The 19,636-nt window shown below is 33.4% G+C and overlaps 3 protein-coding genes across 6 annotated transcripts in view; 2 read left to right on the forward strand and 1 right to left on the reverse strand.

Annotated features, from left to right (window-relative positions):
* The window catches only part of LOC105226906 (serine-rich adhesin for platelets), a 149,434-nt gene extending 134,956 nt beyond the window's left edge, over positions 1-14,478 (forward strand). For all 4 annotated transcript variants that reach the window (XM_019990528.3, XM_011206031.4, XM_049453850.1 and 1 more), the window contains 4 exons: positions 9,218-9,784; positions 10,275-10,341; positions 10,402-12,560; positions 12,618-14,478. In XM_019990528.3, coding sequence (XP_019846087.2) covers positions 9,218-9,784; positions 10,275-10,341; positions 10,402-12,560; positions 12,618-14,390 — 4,566 coding nt within the window. In that variant the 3' untranslated portion in view covers positions 14,391-14,478. The remainder of the gene's footprint in view (positions 1-9,217; positions 9,785-10,274; positions 10,342-10,401; positions 12,561-12,617) is intronic.
* Positions 1-19,636, reverse strand: part of LOC105226902 (zinc transporter 1) — a 254,752-nt gene that overhangs the window by 181,959 nt on the left and 53,157 nt on the right. The window lies entirely within an intron of this gene.
* On the forward strand, positions 384-1,319 carry LOC105226905 (uncharacterized). The gene has a single exon (XM_011206030.4). It carries the CDS (start codon positions 538-540, stop codon positions 1,243-1,245), a length of 708 nt encoding a protein of 235 aa, XP_011204332.2. The 5' UTR covers positions 384-537; the 3' UTR covers positions 1,246-1,319.

Below are 19,636 nucleotides of genomic sequence, written 5' to 3' on the forward strand. Positions count from 1 at the left end.
AGCGCTTTATTCAGCTAACATTATTTTCAGCTGAATAAGATCTTTAAAGATGTTTTTGCTGTCAGTGCTTTATTCAGTTATTATTTTCAAGAGCTGAATGAAGGCTTTACATGTATTTTGGATGTCAGCACTATATTCAGCTATTGTTCTCTTGTGCGGAATAAGGGCTTTACATATATTTTGGCTGTCAGCGCTGTATTCAGCTTTCATTAAAGCTTAACTGGTGCTGAAATAATACCTGAAAGGTCTGTTGTAGAATTCCTGCAAGATGTGAAATTCTGCTTCATGACTGCTACTTCTTTCCATTACGCACTTGTGTATCGTGACACTTTACAAAATTCGAGAAAAATTGTAAATCAACTCAGCAACTGATGTCATAAAATTTTTCAAAAATACATTTGAAAATTACACAACATTCTACAATGCAAATAAATTAATCGTCTCTTCTATCCAAAACTTTTGGCATCGCATCTAAATTTAAAATTTGTTTTATAAAATAATAATTGTTGTTAATAAAAAAAAAATTGTTTATACAAAATGGCATTGCAAAACTTGCTTCCAAAGTGTGTGCTAAATCTCACAAAAACCGGCACGTTTGCGCCGACATCGCTTATACAGCCCGTACGCTTTTCGAGTTCGGTAGGCGGTTGCATTTTACCGAAATTTAAGAAGAAGCCAGGCCCAATCCGGCCAGGACGTAAATGTATACCATATAAAGTGCCCATTTGCAGTGAAGAGGTTTTGAAGAAAAAACGCAAAGCTAGACCCTGTCAATTGAAAGTCGATGTACAAGATATCGATCCCGAATGCTGTCCAAATCCTTGTATCGATATGTATCCACGTTTTGATGATCTATATTATGCGCCGTCCGAAAAGAATCGTCCATACCAGCAAACTTGGTGTGAATTTGGTAATTTACGTATAGTGAAACGGCCACGTTGTTGCTATGAAGAATTCGATATACCAATGCCGAAGCGTCGCAAACCGAAGCGTGGTCCAAGCGTCGATCTATGCGAAGTGGCAAGAAAATGTCCGAACGTATCACCAAAATGTGTGAAACTCATTTGGCCTGGTTGTCGCACGAACAAATGTACATTCAAATGCAATTATTATCCACCGCCGAAGGATTGCCTAAAAATCTGTACGCCATATCCGAGCTTTTCGGAATGTGAAAGAGATTTGCCCAAGCCATTGCATCCAGTTGAATGCAATTGCTTGGAATACATGGGCTTCTGTCCACCATAAAAATAGAATAATGTAAAATTATGTACATAATTTAAATAAGAATAGTAAATGCTCCGATTTTAAAAAAAGTAAAATTTCTCTAAAATATATACAAAGTGAATAAGCTTTCATTGGTGAAATAGTATATGAAATGCTGTAGATAATGTTGTGAGAGAATTATAAAAATACCACTGACAGAGAGTTTAACTTGAAAGATTTTTTTATTTCAACTTTCAACGAAAGCTTTTAGGTTTTGGATATGGATATAAAGCTTTTTTGTTGTAAAAAAACTCGAAAGCTTATGAAAATTACGCAGTAGCTATAAAAGCTTACAATAACTACTGACATGAAAAAGCTTTTTATGAAAGTTCATAAACGTTCGAAAGCACTTCAAGCTAGCAGTTTGCAGATTTGTAGAATAATTTCAGAAGCATAAAGATGAAAGAAGCTTTTTCAGACATATAGCCAAAGAAAACAAAGCTTTCGTATGTTCTGAGAGCATTATAAAAATATCAATGAAAGACATTTTAACATGAAAGCTTTTATTATTTTAATTTAAATTCAAAGCTTTGAGTTTTTGGATAGGGAGAAAGTTTCATTATACTATAATAAAGCTCGCAAGCTTATGAAAACTACTCACGTAGTAGCTACAAAAGCTTTCAGGATAACTACTGACATGAAAAAGCTTTTTATGAAAGCTCATACTCGTAAACGACCGAAAGCAATTGAACTAGTAGTTTGCAGACTTGTAGACTAATTTCAGATGCTTCTGGCAAGCATATATCGTCACCTGAAATGCAAAATAACGTATCATCAAAAAATTCGAAATTGAGTGTCTTATTGATTACGCTTCACTACTTCAAATTATATACATAATATTAAATATGTTCAACATTTTCTGGTTCTGCGGTCATATATAAACCAGTTTTAACCAATATTAATATTTTGTTTCACTCATGTTCCATTTTATTCCGTGTTTCATTCATGCCACTGTAAATTTCTGAAAATGTTGTTACGTTAATTTGCATTTCAGGTGACGATATGTAGTTAAAAAGCTTTATCAAGCATATGGCAAACGTAAATAAAGCTTTCGTAAGAACTTTTTTTATACTAGGTTTCGATTTGAAGAAAAAGTGCTTTGAAGTGGAAGAAACTCAAAATTCTTCACCATCAACGGGCGCCTAAATCCACACTCTCCACCCTTCAAGTAGAAACGTGACTTGCCGCGTGATTAACGCTCAAGCATCCTTGCAAGAACTCACATAAATGCAATTTTTGAGCGCATTGAACTTCACCCACTCAGTAGAGAGCCTGTCATTCTACGCAGAAGGCCTCAAAATATATTTTTAATGTGTCTGTAATGAATAGTTGAGGTCTTTAACCTGGCGTCTAAATCAAGTTCGTGCCACATTAAGGACGCGGCATAAGCAAATGCTGAACGATGGGAAAAAAGTGACAAAAACAATAATTGTCAAAGCGACTAATTGTATGTGACGACTAACACGTGACAAATATGTCAAAGTCGATTGACGGTTACACTTATGGCACATACACTAAATATGTCAGGGTATTTGTAGGGATTAACTAGCTAGTGGTTGGAGTGGTAAAATTCGTGGGTGGCCTGTAGGAAATTATGAAGTGTGTACGATATAAAATGTATACTTCATGAGTTTTTGGTCTGGTCTCGCAGAAGTTAGATACCAACTTACCAACCCTTGGATTGGAAATCTATTCTATATATCTTATAAGCACCTCTTTTATAGTTTGCTGGACACCAACTTTCGAATGTGAAAAATGCACCTCGCTCTGGTCGACCTATCGTTGAAAAAGTCCATTAACTTAAGGAAAAGATTGACCAGGACCGTCACATAAGTAGCCATGACATCGCTAAGGAACTTAACATTCATCATCAAACGGTTTTGAACCATTTAAAAAAGGCTGGCTACAAAAAGAAGCTCGATGTTTGGGTACCACATGAACTGTCTATGAAAAATTTAATGGACCGAGTTAACATCTGCGATTCTTTGCTGAAACGAAATGACATCGAGCCATTTCTAAAGCGAATAGTAACTGGAAATGAAAAGTGGATCAAATACGGCAATAATGTGCGAAAGGGATCATGGTCCAAGCGTGATCGCAAACCCAGGATTGACGCCTCGAAAAGTTATGCTGAGTGTTTGGTGGAATTGGAAAAGAATCAACCACTATGAGCTGTTCCAACCTGGTCGAACGATTGTGACCCCAACCGAGTGAGTTGCATGCCTCCAGAAAATGCATATTGTTGCTCCTCCCAATTCCTACAGGGTGCTTCGCCACATCAACAAAATCATGCCTTTCTCCACCAACGAGTACGACACTTCAACGAAAAATAGAATATTGATGTCGATAGTGGCACGTTGAGACGTTGCCACAAGTAGTGGCAACAACATGCAGTAGAAGACCTGCATCCGCATAAAATCGGAAGAAAATGTTTGTGTAATAATGAAGCAAGCAAACAGTACCAAGTATATATAATATGTGTGTACCTATGTATGTGTGCATGTCTGCCTAAGTGTGGAATTACCATAAGACACTGGGAAAAGTGCTGTGGCAAACGAAATAACACAGACGCAACATGTGTGGCAAAGTTGTCTGAGGGGGACGCGACGCACAGTACACGGCTAACTGCAGTTTGATTGAGTTTTGTTGCAAGTGTTGAGGCATTGAATGGCTGACTAGCGCACTAACAGGGTTCACCTTCGATAAGCAAATCAAGGCTGCGTATGTATGTGTGCTCAAATGTATATATATATGTGTGTGTGTGTATTCAGGCGTGTAGTCAAATCAATGCCACTGCGTTGATGGGTTTTATCGGTAACAAGCGTGCGGCAGCTGCAGCCAACAGCGTAGCTGGTGCTGAAGATGACGATGGTGCGCAGTGCGCAGTGCGTCGGCGTCAGCGTTAGTGTTAGCGTTAGCGTTGGCGTCGTTGACTGACATTGACAGTGTCAACAGCGTCGCTCCTTCAAAAGTTGCTAACAAATATACATACTTGTGTATGTGTGTATGCTTGTTTGTGTGTTTAGAGAAGAATAATGTTGCAACGTCAGCGTTTTGTTTGATTTTTGTTTTTGTTCGCATAGCTTACGTTGTTGTGTGCATTTATTATACCCTGAACGTGGTTTGTTATAGTCAGAAGAAGACATCGGAGACCCTAAAGTTAATATATAAAAAATTTCAGCGTTACTTGCTGGGTCGATTTAGTCATGTCCGCCTGTCCATCCGTCTCTGTGTATAAATGTGTGTGAATTAGTCCCTCAAATTTTGAGATATCCATCTGAAATTCTGCATATATTCTTTTCTAACCAAAAAGCTGCTAAGTTTTCAAAACTGGCAATATCGGACCACTATAGTATATAGCTGCCATACAAACTGAACGATCGAAATCAAGTGCTTGTATGGAAAACTTTTTCATTTGACGAGATATCTTCAAGAAATTGAGTGTAGATTATACTCAAAAGCAATAATCTCTATGAAAAAATTATTCACATCGACCGACAATAGCATATAGCTGTCATACAAACTGAACGATCGAAAGCAAGTGCTTGTATGGAAATCTTCTTCATTTGACGAGATGTCTTCATGAAATTTAATGTGAATTATTCTCAAAAGCAATAATGCACTCTGTGAAGAAATTGTTCAAATCGAACCACTATAGTATATAGCTGCCATACAAACTGAATGATCGAAGTCAAGTGCTTGTATGGAAAACTTTTTCATTTTACGAGAAATCTTCTCAAAATTTGACCTGAGTTGTTATGAGAGACAGTGGACAAATCTCCAAAGAAATTATTCAGATCGGACCACTATAACATATAGATGCCATACAAACTGAACGCTAAAAATCCAGTTCTTGTAAGAAATCGTTTGCATTTGTGAAGGGTATATAGCTTCAGTGCAGCCAAACTTAACTTTTTTTTTGTTTTTCTTATTCTTGCTTCAGCTACTGCTAGTACTCGTACAAACTATGCGTCGGATTATCCTAATGTAGGCTGCGCATGTGTTTGTGTGCTCCTCTAACGGCCTGGTCGCCTGCCTGCCCACGTTTTTCCTCGATTCATTGTTGATGTTGAGCAGATGGATTGTTGTTGTAATTACATTGATTGCTGTTGTTGTCATGTACCCTTGTTGTTGTTATTGCATTTACTATTGTTGTTGTTGTTATTTACCCTTATTATTGTTTTCTTTACTTTTTTTGTTATTGCATTTGCTATTTTGGTTGTCTTGCCGCCGGCAGGCATTGATTGCTATTCACTTCCTTGTACTACACACCTACATACGCACAGCGTACCTACCAACATATAGTAGCTGGCGTGTGTACTTAGCCACAAGGAAGGAATGGGCCTCTCTACATTGTAGGCTTTCTATTATGGCTCTTCATGCGCTGCCTTCAGTTGCACATTGCACGTGCCTTAGTGAACATACTCGATACTAGACTGGCCAACGTACAACCATAACGGTTTGCCGCGTGCAAATATTCGCTTACCGATAATCGCGAGCGTGTGATTTAGTAATAGCTGCGCATAACAACAACAACAACGAATAATAGAAAAAAACAGTTTTAACACCGAAAATCAATTTGCCATTGGAATTGTGCATTTTAAAGCCATTTGTGGCTGGCAAATTGCTTTCGAGTGTGAAAAGATATTCGCATTGAGTTGTCGCCGCAGCAGCGGCATAATGGTCGCCGGCGATGGAGGCACTCTTATTGTGCAGAATGCACACCTAAAGCAATCACTGGCGGTAAGCGGGCGTGAAAGAGTGTTTGTAGTGTTTTTTTTTTAAATTGACATTTATAAACAAAAATTTAATACTATTATTTTGTTAAAAAATATATTTATTTTTATGAAAATATGAAATGGGCGTTTATAAAAAAAGTTAATAAAATTATTTTGTTAAAAAAGAAAAATAAATATAAATGGATACATATTTATAATAATAATGGATAATATTTATTTTTATGAAAACAGTTTTGGACAGTTTTTGTAAAATATTTTTTTTAACCAAATTTACTGAAAGAAATTTGTTGTGTAAAGCTGTGTGTTTGAAAAAAATATAAAATTATATTCTTAAAAAATATATATTTATATTTGTATTAATATGTATATATTTTTTTGGAAGAAAATAATTTTGTAAAAAAAATAATATTTTAGATTTTTTTTTAATTTTTTCATAAAATTATTTTATTAAAAGAGATATATAAATATATATTTTTTAATATTTTTATAAAATATTTTCCATTTTAACAAAATTTATTCAAATAAATTTTTTGTGTAAAGTTTTGTCTTTGAACTTTCTTGAACAAAATTTCCCCAATAAATTAAAAGTGGTTTTGTTGAAATTCTCATTTATAAAAAAATTGTCATAAAAAATTATTTTCTTAAAAATAGATATCGTTTTAAACAAAATTTATTCAAATAAATTTTTTGTGTAAAGTTTTGTCTTTGGAAAAAAATGTTTAACAAAATTTTCGGAAAAAAATATAATTAATTATAATTAAAAAAGGAAAGTTTGGTAATATTTTTTTTAATATTTAATAAAAATTTTCTATTAATTTTTTTTAAATAAAATTTATCGAAAAAAATATAATTAATTATAATTAAAAAAGAAAATTTAATGTAGAGAAAATTAAAAATAAAAAATGAAAAAATTAGACAAAATTGGAAAATATTAAAAGAATCAATTAAAAATATTAGACAAAATAAATAATTTGATTTGATTGATTTTAATTTTAGAAAAAAATTTTTAAATCATATAAAAATTATTTTTTTTGTTAAATTTTTTTTTTAGATTTTTTTAAATTTATGGTTTTTATAAATATGCACAAGAAATAATTATTTTGGTCCTTTGAAACATTTCCCTCCATTAAATACATATGAGTTATTATTTCTAATGCGTTGATGTATGATAATTTACTCAGTTATGGCCACTCAGCGCAATTATAGAAACATTTGGCGTTTATAAGCTTGAAGGCGATTTCTAAAATTTCTGGCCAAACTTAAATTGTTTCCAGAAAAATATAATAAATTGATTTTCAAAAACTAAGAAATGTACAGGTCAACATTCTAAAGTGTCCTCGCGTGTTTACATACATTTCTTCTGCACCACAGAAACATACATATAGACACCCATATATAATATATACATTGGTATACATAAGTATGTACATCTTCGATCGTCTAAATCTTTGAAAAAATCTACTCGAATGTGCAACTCACGCTGCAAACATGTGTTTCCGGGTTCAACAAACTGCTGCGAAGAATACTGAGCATTGCATTGAATTTCAATTGTACTAGACACACATAAACATTCACACAGACACATATGTATGTACACATGCAATATCTTAAAATATTTATCCTTTTCGCTTTCGACACTCAGCACTCGGTCACTATGTTTTTTGTTTGCTTACAATTTTTGTTGTTTCTGCTTTAATTTTTTTGTTATTTGCTTTTTTATCTGCTGATTGTAAATACAAGTGTTTTCTGCTGCGTTTGCTCTCACAAATCTATTTCGACTGACCAAGTGACTTGGTTATTTACATTAATCTGCTTCTATGTGTGTGTGTGTGTGGAAACACTGCTTGGAAAAAGTATGCGTTCAATGCATTGTAATAATGTGATCGATAGCAGTTAATAGGAGTAAAATTTAAAAAAGAAAAAAATAATTTGGATTTTAGGAGTAATTAATAAAAAATTAAAGAAATTAAAAAAAAATTTAGAAAAAAGTAAAAAAAAAATATTTTGCAAAAGTATTAGGAAAAATTTATGAAAAATTAAAAAAATTAAGGAAATTGAAAAAAATTAAGGAAATTAAAAAAAATTAAGAAAATTAAAAAAATTAAAGAAATTAAAAAAAATTTAAAGAAATTTAGCTAAAAACTAAAAATGCAAAAATATTAGGAAAAATAAGAAAATAGAAAAAAGTAAAAAAAATTAATAAAAAATTAAAAAAAAAGATAAATCAATTAAGAAAATAAAATCAAGAAAAAATTGGATAATTCATGAACTCAGATAGTTTTTATTAAGAAATGGTTATAAATTGAAAAAAAAATATAGTATAGTAACAATTTGACCGGTAGAAGTTAATAAAAGGAAATTTCAGCTAAACAATTAGAAGAAAATGGACTAAAAACGTAAAGAAAATATTTAGAAAAATTAGGAAAAACTAATAAAATTAAGAGAAAAACTAAAAAAGTAAAAAAAATTAAAAAAAAAATAAAAGAAAAATTAAAAAAAAATTTATAATATTAAAAAGAGATTTAAAAAAAATTAGAAACATTAAAAAAATTAAAGAAATTAATTAAAAAAAAAAATGTAATTTAAAAATAAATTTAATTTTTAAAAAGAAATGATAATAAAATTTTGAAAAATAGTTGGATAAAAATCCAATTCTGTTTCGGTTTTTCCATTTTCATATTTCAACCAATAATTTCAGTACCGAAACAAAGTTTAACAACTTCCTAAAACGTATGTATCTCAACAAATCTATTCTAACTACCTCATGAGGGCACAATAAACCTAAGGTCGCGGTGAAATCCTTTATCCTAGACTACCTGACCTCAAAATTTACATTTCCAACTTCAACTTGTTGAACAATAACTTAAGTAAACAAGCAAATGGGCGCTTAAACTGTCTTATGATTTCTGACCACCACGTCAAGTTAGAAAAATTAAATAATTATATAATATCAAAAAAAGTTGTATAACAAATACAAAATGAAAATGATTGACTTTAAACAAAATCCGTTTAAAATGAAAATCAAACCGCTGAGTAATGGCGAGAATCGCACAGGACGCAGCTGTTTGCGAGCACGTCTCGTCTTTCGCTGGAAGACTTGGGTATGCGGAACTACAAAACTCACCACTAACCCACTATAAATTCACCACTTCTTAAAATATATTAATTGAACACAAAATTAATTGCTTTCTCCAACTTTTTTGCACTCTTTACAGGCTGAGCTCTCCGATGTGCTGCGTAAACGCAATCGCCATCGTCAGGATGCTTCGGAAGAGGATCTGGGACTGCCACGCAGTCCAGCTTCACCACAACGGCGTGTCGAACGTACCACACAACGCAATCACTATGCCAATAGCAAGCACACAACCACAGCCACATCTTCCACCGCCACCACCACGGGCGGCAATCACAGTGAAGTGTCCTCGTTGAGTTTGCTGAGCATGAATAGTGGTGATGGCGATGAGCTATTCACCGCATCCACCGCAAATAATTCCACAGTTAGCGCCAAAGAATTTGTGCAGGAACGTTCGTTGACAACAACATCGTCGACGGTGAGTGGACGCAGCATAACTCGCTCTTCCACCGTGTCGACCACATCAGTGTCTTCGGAGATTTATCGACACTCGTCGAGCGGCAGTTTGGCCAGCGACACGAACCGCGATGAGCCGGATTTGTTGGGTTCGAAGTATCAACGGCTGTCACATTCGGCTGCCAAGCATAAAATGGCTTTACGTCCGGCTAAGAAGAAGGGACCGAGTCGTCTGCACCGGCGTACGCTGGAGGTGAGTGGTTTTGGTGATGTTTAGAGTTGAAGATACGACTGAGATGTTATATAATGTTAGCAAGAGAGTCCGGAATTGGTTCGGGAGGCTATGTTCGGTACATTTTATATAACGTTAGATCTATCCGTTAGTCCGATTGCCTAAGTAAGCATTGTAGTTTAGCATAAGAAGTTTTGGTATCAATTAGAGATCCTATCGGTTAATAACATTACAGTTTCCGAACTACTTTTTATCTGATAAATTGCGAAAGTCTGGAATAATGTTAGCAAGAGAGTCCGGAATTGGTTCGGGAGGCTATGTTCGGTACATTTTATATAACGTTAGATTGATTTTCGTTCATCCGATTGCCCAAGTATTTAGTACCAAGTACTAACTAAGGTTCCCATGCCTTCGGGCTCTGAAAGTGTCTAATGTAGTCGGTACCATCCGAGCTTAACTTTTCCTTACTTTTTGTACATATATTTTAAACCCATTCCATTCTTTTCTACAGACTTCAATACCGGAAGCCAACGAAGATAGCCTCAGGTTGGCTAATAATACACTACTGGACATAAAAGGTAAGTGTCCATTGAAGACTTCTTCAAATTCAGAGACTAACGTTTCCCGAGTTCTCACAGAACACGACATCAAAGCCAAAACACGCTCTCTACCGCCTAGCGTTAATACTAAAGTAATAGAACAACATGCTGTTGAACCGAAAAAGGTGGCATCACCTTCGAAATCGAAAACGAAATCTTCAAACGCCAGCAATGAGCAAGCAGTAAACGTTAAACGCTCGAAAATCGAGAAACATGAAAGAAGTAATGATGGTGGCAAACTCACCACGAACACAACAACAATTACCACCACTAGCAGTAGCAGTAGCGGATCCATAACGGCTGCCACCAATCTATTTGGCTTGCGCACGTTGACAGCGAAGGCCACGGCGCTCTTCGAGCCACCACAGGAGTCGTCCACCGATCCAACACCCAGTGAGCAGGAGTTGAAGAGAGAGAAGGAACGCGAGAAACTCAAGGAAAAGGAAAAAGAGAAAATGAAGGAGAAAGAGAAAGAAGCCACAAGTACACAAATGGAGACCACAGAGAGTGGCTTCCTGCGACGACTCATACAACGCAACTCTAAGCGTTCGGCCACGCGCAATAACAATAACCACAGCAGCAACACTTCGAACAGCGTGCCGCCCGCCGAAGAAAAAATGGAACTGAGTCAAAGCGAAACGGATGCCAAAACTAAAATGCAAGTTTCCACCTCTTGTTTAGATATGAAGCCGACACCCGAGCCCAGTTTGACCAAATTAGATAAATCACGTAGCGCCTTGAGTTACGAACAAAATATCGAAGAGACACGTAAGGATATTAAACGTGAAATTTTGGCTGTCGGCAGCACCGGCTTGAATGCCATGCTGAACGCGCATAATTTGACGACACACAACAGCAGCGCCAACAACGTAAAGGAAGCCGCCGCGACAACCTCGCCACCGAAACCGAAATCGGGCGCAGCAGCACGCCAACGCTACATGCCGCAGGACATCGGTTCGCTGGAACGCAAGGTGACCACGAACGCCAACACGACAGCGCACGACTCGTATGCCAGCAGCACGAGCAGCCTACTCTCCAAAAGCTCACAGCAAGAGATATTCCAATCCACTTCGATTATACGTGAAATTACCGCCTCACAGGCATCCAGTGTGAATTCGTTGAGCAGCGTCAGCAAATTGTCGGAACATCATTACGAGAAGAAACCGAAAATTGTTGGACTCAGCGCTTTTCAGCAAAAGATCTCACGCTCCAACGATTCGGTGGTACGTTACGCCGCCAGCAATGGCGCAAACGCGCACTCCACCAGCTCGCTGGACGCCGCCGACGAAACGCACGCGTACAGCAGCCAAGAGCAGAAGCAACGAAAAGTTGTGGAGAAGTCGCGCAGTTTTCGCACATACCAAGAGGAGGCGTATGCCACGCCCACCGCGATGCACAACAACATGCCCAGTTTGCCCGATTTGACATTGAATTTGCGCGTACCTTACAATGACTTCGCACACAACGCCAAGGATAATGCCGACAACGGCGCTATGGATGTGGAGCTGCAAGGTGATAAGGCGACGCGCGCTACCACACCGCGCACTGAGTCTGCAGGCAATTTGACTGCCACAAGCAGCAGTTATAATTTTACAAAAAATATTGTGGTTAAGAGTACGCCAACCAAAACGGTTGCGCCAGACGAGTCCAACAAAGGTGACTTACTTGTGAGATCACCATTCATCAACGTCTTGCGCAAACCAACGAGCACCACCAGCTTGGAGGAAAAACCACTTGTGGTTACTGTGAGCGCCGGCAACAGCAACCGAAAATCTGTTGAGCAGATTAACGCGCCCAAGGCGTCGCCCATCTCGCTCGTTACTGTGGTGCCGCCGGCAGCGGAAGTGTTGAAGGCCGAGCAGCAGCTGCGTCCGAAAGTCTTGCATTTGCGGGATTCGAATGCGAGCCTGGATACGTCCACCTCCACGGACGACCCCAAACTCACACCCACAACAGCTGCAGTACCGTTGCGCGAGAAGAACAAGCTAAAGTCGAATGTCGCGGTGGCTAATGTGCGCAATTCCATGGATGTTTTAGCAGCAAATGCCAAAGATGTGGAGCGCAAATCGGCGCCAGCACCGGTGGTGCAGAGCGCCAAGGCGCAAAGCGTCAAGACGACGCGCCGCAGCACCAGCTTGTTGGACAGCCCACCAGCGCACAGCCAAAGCGGCAATGAGGAGCGCGGCGGCGCAGTAAAGGTAAGTTTAACGTCTATTTAACATAATTATTTTATTATTAAACATATTTTTTCACAGTTGCATGAGTCGACAAGCGGCAGCAGCACGCCGAACGACGATGGCGTGCCGGAGTTCATGCGCATACAGTTGAATCGCGTTGATCCCGCGCGCATTGCTAAGAGCGCCAATGTGGTGCTGGCCAAGAATGTGCGCGAGCTGCAAACGCCTACGCAACAGCAACAACAACAACAAACAGAAGCACAGCAAGTGCAACAAGAGAAGCAGCAGCAGCCGCAACAGCAACAACAACAAGTGACCAAAGAGGCTAAAACCGAGCGCAACAGCAATTTGGAGGAGCTCAGCTTGCGCCGCTTGAGCAACGAGAGCGTGGAGATTATCGAAAAGCCCTCACCCAATGAAGCCGACAAGCAGAAAACCATATTCGATATGAGCCAAAATCACAGCAGCAGCAACAACAACAATAAATCGCCAACAAAAATGCCTGTGATTGTGAGCGCGCTGCCGCCAAGAAGTCCCGTGAAGAAACAACAATCGATTGTTACGCTGTCACCAACTACACCAACAACACCGATAACACCAACCACACCAACAACTCCAATAACACCGACAACTGATGTAGATGAAGGCGCTTTGTTGCGCATGAAAACGCCATTAGATGCGCCCGCTGACACGGCAACGCTGAGCGCCAAAAAATTATCGTTGCAAGAGCGCAAGCGCTTATTCATGAGCGAGGAGAAATTGAAGACGGACAAGCGCATCGAGGAGTTGCGCAATGAGCGCAAGAAGTCTATTACAGAGGAAGTCTATCGCAAATCATTTGCCAAATCGGAGGAGAAATTAGAGACGAGCGAAAAAGCGGCGACGGACAATGTGGTCATGCTGCGCAAGAAGTCCTTCTGTGCTACGACGCAAGCGGGCGCGCCGACCAATGGCAATCGCGATGATGCGACGCCCGAGTTGATGAAGGTTTTCGCGCGGCGCTCATTAAAAATCAAAGATGAAGACATCAACGCGCTTGCCGACAAAATACAGGTGAGCAATGGCGGCAGCGGTAGCGGCAGCAGCGCCAAGAAATTCGTGGCGGCGCAGCAGAATGTTGACAGCGACAAGGAAAATCAGTCGGCAAGCGAGGAGAAACTGGATAAGCTGCCGAAATTGGAGGCGTCCCACGAAATGCAGAGCGGCAAATTGACGAATGGTGTCAATAATCGCAATTCGTTGGCAGATTTTCGCACGAAAAGCGTTAACGGCGGCGCGTCACATACGAATGGCTTAAGCGTGCATAATAACAATAATAATAACAACAACAACAATCACACTGCCGCAAATAACAGTAATAACAGCACCACCGGCATACACAGCGTTAACAATACCACCGTCAACAATGTTAATAGCAGCAACAACGGCATCACCAGCGCCGGCGGCGGCAGCGGCGCCAATAACCGCAGCTTCCTGCCGCCCATCAAAGTCGCCGGCTTCCGCGCCATACCCATCGAGCGCAACAGCAGCGTTAGCAAAATCTTTCCGACCACTGCGTCTGAAACGCTAAACAACAACAATAATAACAATAGCAACAGCAACAATTTGAATAACAACAATCACCATCAACAGCAACAGCAGTTAAATGGCAAGGCGCACGAGCGGCAATCGTTGAATATTAAAGCGCTTGAGTGCAACAGCAGCGGCAGCAGCAGCAGCATGAATAGTTCGACGAGCAGCAGCAGCGCGCTTAGCAAGACAATCGAGCGCTCGGCAACGGTTAGCGAATTTAAGGGCATACATCAGCGGCGCGCCGAGTGGGAGCAACGCGCCAAGGAGGCGCTCAAGTAAGCGTAGCAAAGAGTTGGCAACGCGCTAGTATGCAGTGCTGATGAGCAGCGAAATATGTGCGAATAGAAGAAAGGGAAATGCCGGCGCAGCGTCATACGCAGGAACTCCTCAAAATAGCAAAATGAAATGAAATGTGTGTACGCATGCTGGTGTACATGGAAATAATTGACAGTGACTTGGCGCATGCGCATGCGTATGCTTTTCGAGCTTGTTTGCATTTTCTGCAACATTTAAGTACTAAGTTTTAATTCAATCTTCTTTTTCATCATACAAAATTATGCCGTAAAGTTGTAAATGTTACTAACAAAATCTAATATAAGCAAAAACAAAAAAAATACTAAAATGCTAAGAAATATGTATGGAATTTTCTAACTGGTGGTTATGAGTGAGTTGGCGGTTTGAACAAAGGCGGTGATTGCGGTGAAAAAATGCGAATTCTGGGTGTGGTCAACGCCTAAATTGCAGGGTTAGTCAGGTTACTCGTACATATTAGGAGACGAAAAAGTCTTTTCGTGCATCTATTGACAAAATACGTACATCTATAGACAAAAAACGAAAATATTTTTTCGACTACCCAATATATTGAAATATAAATCGAAGGTTGAGAAAAATGTGTTGAAAACTATTGAAGTAGGCAACAGTTATTGAGAAAGTGCTTAGCTTGTTAATTGCTAGAAAATAATGTGCAAAAATTAGTAAAATTAACTGAGCGTGCAGTGTAGCAGTGTTAGAGATAGCGAAATCGTTGCAGGTTGATGGAAATATGTGTATGAAACTAAAAATAATAAATTGCAGTTTTTCAAATTTTTCTGGAACTTTTATTTATAGATTTTTTTCTTTGTAATAAATTTTTGAATAAAAATGAAAAAAAAAATTAATTATTAATTGAAAATTTCGCCTTTTTAAAGATTTTTTTCGTAATATATTTCTGACTAAAATTTTTTATTTCCAATTTTTTTTTTATTTATTTTTTTTTTAAATTTAATTTTTTTTAATTTAGTTTTTTTTTAATTTAATTTTTTTTTATATAATTTTTTTAATTAATTCTTTTTTATTTAATTCTTTTTTATTTAATTTTTTTTAATTAATTTTTTTTTAATTTTTTTTATTTATTTTTTTTTTTATTTAATTTTTTATTTAATTTTTTTTATTTAATATTTTTTTATTTAATTTTTTTTATTCAATTTTTTTATTTAATTCTTTTTTTTATTTATTTTTTTTAAATTTAATTTTTTTTATTTAATTTTTTTTATTTAAGTTTTTTTTTATTTAATTTTTTTTATTTAATTTTTTTTATTTAAGTTTTTTTTTATTTAATTTTTTTTTATTTAATTTTTTTTATTTAAAGTTGTTTTTTGCTTGTTATAGATTTCGGACTACAAATTTTTGTCGTTTTGCAATTGTTTCTATAATTTATTTATGACTTTTTTTTTAACGATATTGAGATTTTGACGACTAAAATGCTATTTTTACTTACAACTTTGTCTTATTTCAAGTTAATTATTGCTTAAATTTCATTTATTTCGTTTTCTTTGATAAATTTTCTTTATTTATTTTTATTTTAATTTTTTCAGTTTTAATTATTATGTGTTTTTAATTTTTTTAAATTTTAATTCGCGTAATTTCTAATTTTCTGTTCTTTTCATAAATTTTATTTTATTTTAAATATTTTTTTAGGTTTAACATTTTAATTTTTTTTTTTACTTTAAATTTCCAACTTTCCTTTTTTATTTTACTGTTTTAAAATTAAATGAAAGAATTTATTAACCTTTATAAAAAATATTCATTCAATTTTTAAAAATTAATTAATTATTTAATTTTTTTCCAATTTTCATACAAAAAAATTTCAAATAAAATGTTCCCTTTTTATTATGCATAAGTTTTTTATTTTTATATTGTATGTAAACAATTTTTTTAAACTATTTTTTTATGTAAATAATTTCTAAAAAATTTTTATCGTAAATATTTTTTTTTAAGTATTTTATTCATTTCTCTTAATTTTTTTTTTAATTTTCTTTTATTTTAATTTTTAATTTAAATCTTTCATATCTTTTTTTGTTTTGTTTATATTTTTTATGTAAATCTTTTATATTTTTTTTGTTTTGTTTATATTTTTTATGTAAATATTTTTTTTTGAATTTCTTGTTAATGTAAACATTTTTTTTTTAATTTTTAATAAAAAATAAATTTCATATCAGTATACAATTCAGCAAGATTTCGCTATCTCCATCAAATCTATCTAAATATACTCTTACAATTACATATGTACATTCTATGTAGTTATAGAGTCAATGAATGTGTTAGTAGCAAACGAAGTACTTTTTTAGAAGCTTTAGCAAAGGGTGTTAGATTGTGTAGATGTAATAGAGCAAATGTAAAAAAAAAATAATATCATTTTTTTTCTTACAAAAAAAATAAAAACTGTTTTCAAAATATAAAAAAAAAAATAAATAAATTTATAAAAAAAAATTAGAAAATCAATAAACTAAATTTTTTTCCAAATATACATATAAAAATTAATAAAAAAAATTAATAAAAAAACTAAAAAAAATTAATAAGTTAATAATTTGTTTTTTATTTAAATAATTTAATTTATAAAAAAAATAATAAAAAAACAAAGTTATAATTTTTTTGTCAAATTATACTACTTTTTCAATTATAATTTAATATTTTTTTATTATAATATTACTTTGTTAAGAGAAGAGCTAAATTTTGGCTACTATTGTTGCACCCTGTACATGTTAAAAAATATAAATATTTTCTTAATTTTTTTTAATAAGTTTTTTCACATTTACTCTTTTTTTTATCAAATTGGCACCTCTTGCATTTTATATTGTTGCCACCTTTTGCATTTTTGGAAAATATTAAACGAGAAACATAAAATACTGTTATGTAAAATGCGTATTTTTTACTTTTGTTTGTATGTTTGCAGCCTTTTTATAATTTTTAGCTGATTTTGGCTTAATTTTATTCATTTTTTACTTACTAAATAATATTTCGCTTTTTATAAGCGCCTATTTTTTATAAAAATTCAGGCCTTTTTTATACATATAAAACGAAATTTTATAAAGTAAAAAAATATTAATATAATTAAGCCAAAATCAACATTTTGTTCACAACCGATTTCTAAAGCATTTTAGTATTAATGATTTATGCTTAGTTAAACCCATGACACGCTGTTCTCGTATACCTATTTTACTAGCCACACTCACACGCTCTCTTTTTGACGCACTTTCTTGTGTTAAAATTTTTGTCTAAAAAATTTGAAATTTTAAAGATTAAATTTTTTGTATTAACTTTTGTATTTATGTTTATTTCTTAGTTTGGCTTCAGTGCTTTGTATTTGTAAAAAAAATTAAAAAAAAATGTTTTTAATTAATTATTTTTAATTACAATTTTTTAAACTAATTTTAAACTTAAATTTTTTTTTTAAATTTAATTTTTCATTTAATTTAATTTCCTTAATTAAATTTTTTTAATTATTTTTTTTATTATTTATTTTCATTTTGTATGTTAATTTTTTTTTATTGGCCTAAGTGCTGTTTGTCTTTGTAAAAAAAATTGTATTTAATTAATTTTAATTAAAATTTTTTTAAACTAATTTTATGTTAATGTTTTTAAAATTATTTTTTTTTTATTTGCTTAATTACAAATTTTTTTAAATATTTTTTTTTAATTTTTTAATTAATTTTTTTTTTAATTTTTTTAATTAATTATTTTTATGTCTATTTCTTGGTATTCGCTTTAGTGCTTTTTATATTTGTAAGAAAAATTAAAAAAAAAATTAATTAATTGTAATTAAAATAAAATTGTAATTAATTAATTGTAATTAATTTTTTTAAACTAATTTTAAAATTATATTTTTTTCATTAATATTTTTTTAAATTAATTTTTTTTAATACATATTTGCTAAAAACATCGTTTTCAACTAATTAACTTAAATTTAATTTTTTTCATCTAATTTTAATCTTAATTTTTTTTATTAATTAATGTTTTTTGAATTAATTAATATTTTTTAATTAATTAATGTTTTTTTAATTAATTAATATTTTTTAAATTTTTTAAATTACAAAGTTAATTATAAATTTAATTTTTTTAATACAAATTTTCTTTTTAATTTTTTTAGTGTAAAAAAACAAAATTTTCTAATTAAAAACAAACAAATTTTTGATGCGTTATTAATTTTTTTAAATTTAATTTTTTTAATACAAATTTTCTTTTTAATTTTTTTAGTGTAAAAAAACAAAATTTTCTAATTAAAAACAAACAAATTTTTGATGCTTTATTAATTTTTTTAAATTTTAAATATTTTTAGAAAATTACATTGTACAATAAAACTATTTTTAATGCAATCCTACATGAAAAAATGGAAAAGTACTAAAACTAAAAAAAATAACAACAAAAAAACTAAAAACGCTGCAGAGCGCATTTGTTGTAATTGATTTAAGCATTGATATTTGAGAATTAGAATTTTGCGAAATTCCAAAATTGCATGACTGTGAGTAATTAAGCATGTGGATTGATATTTCTAAGCCTAATTTACAAAAACACTACACATATACATACATACATACATATACACATGTTAAAAATAACTATTATATAACTCTATATGGCACTTGGTTGCAACTATTGTTTAACTAAAAATATAAAATGCATATAAAACACACACACATACAAATAACTGCAACTATATGCAACAACTAAACTAAAACCAATAAGAATAAATTGAAAACGAAAAGTAAAACAAAAATCAAAATGAATGTATTAAAACACTAACAATTTATCGATAATTTTAAGCGAGTTTAAACGCAAAATTGTAACCAAATGAAATGAAACTGTATGTAAATCAATTGATTTCTCCAAATTTATTTAGATAAATCAACATAACTAAACGTACTATATATATATATACTATTATTACAATTACTATTATTATTATCATTATTATTACCATTATTAAAACAAAATATTTGTGTATTACAAAAAAAGCAAAAAATTAAACAAATAAAATTTCATTAACTAAATGTATATGACAAATGGTTTTAAAGGGTGTTCTTTGGGCACATAGCATTTCTTGCAGGCATAGCTGTCAAATCAGATGTCAAAGTGAATGAACGTCTTTGACATGTTTTTCAGAACACTTCAGAAAATTACATATGAGATAGAACAGAGAAGGATTTCTCAATATCGGACGTTTCTGCAAGTACCAAGAGCACTGTTTTATTACTAAAATCTTAAAAAAG

Source organism: Bactrocera dorsalis, chromosome 3, assembly GCF_023373825.1.
Source record: "Bactrocera dorsalis isolate Fly_Bdor chromosome 3, ASM2337382v1, whole genome shotgun sequence".
In the NCBI taxonomy this organism is placed as follows: Eukaryota; Metazoa; Arthropoda; class Insecta; order Diptera; family Tephritidae; genus Bactrocera; species Bactrocera dorsalis.

Bases quoted from the DNA above. Each gene is read 5' to 3' on its own strand.
- LOC105226905 (XM_011206030.4), top strand. From the start codon at position 538: ATGGCATTGCAAAACTTGCTTCCAAAGTGTGTGCTAAATCTCACAAAA.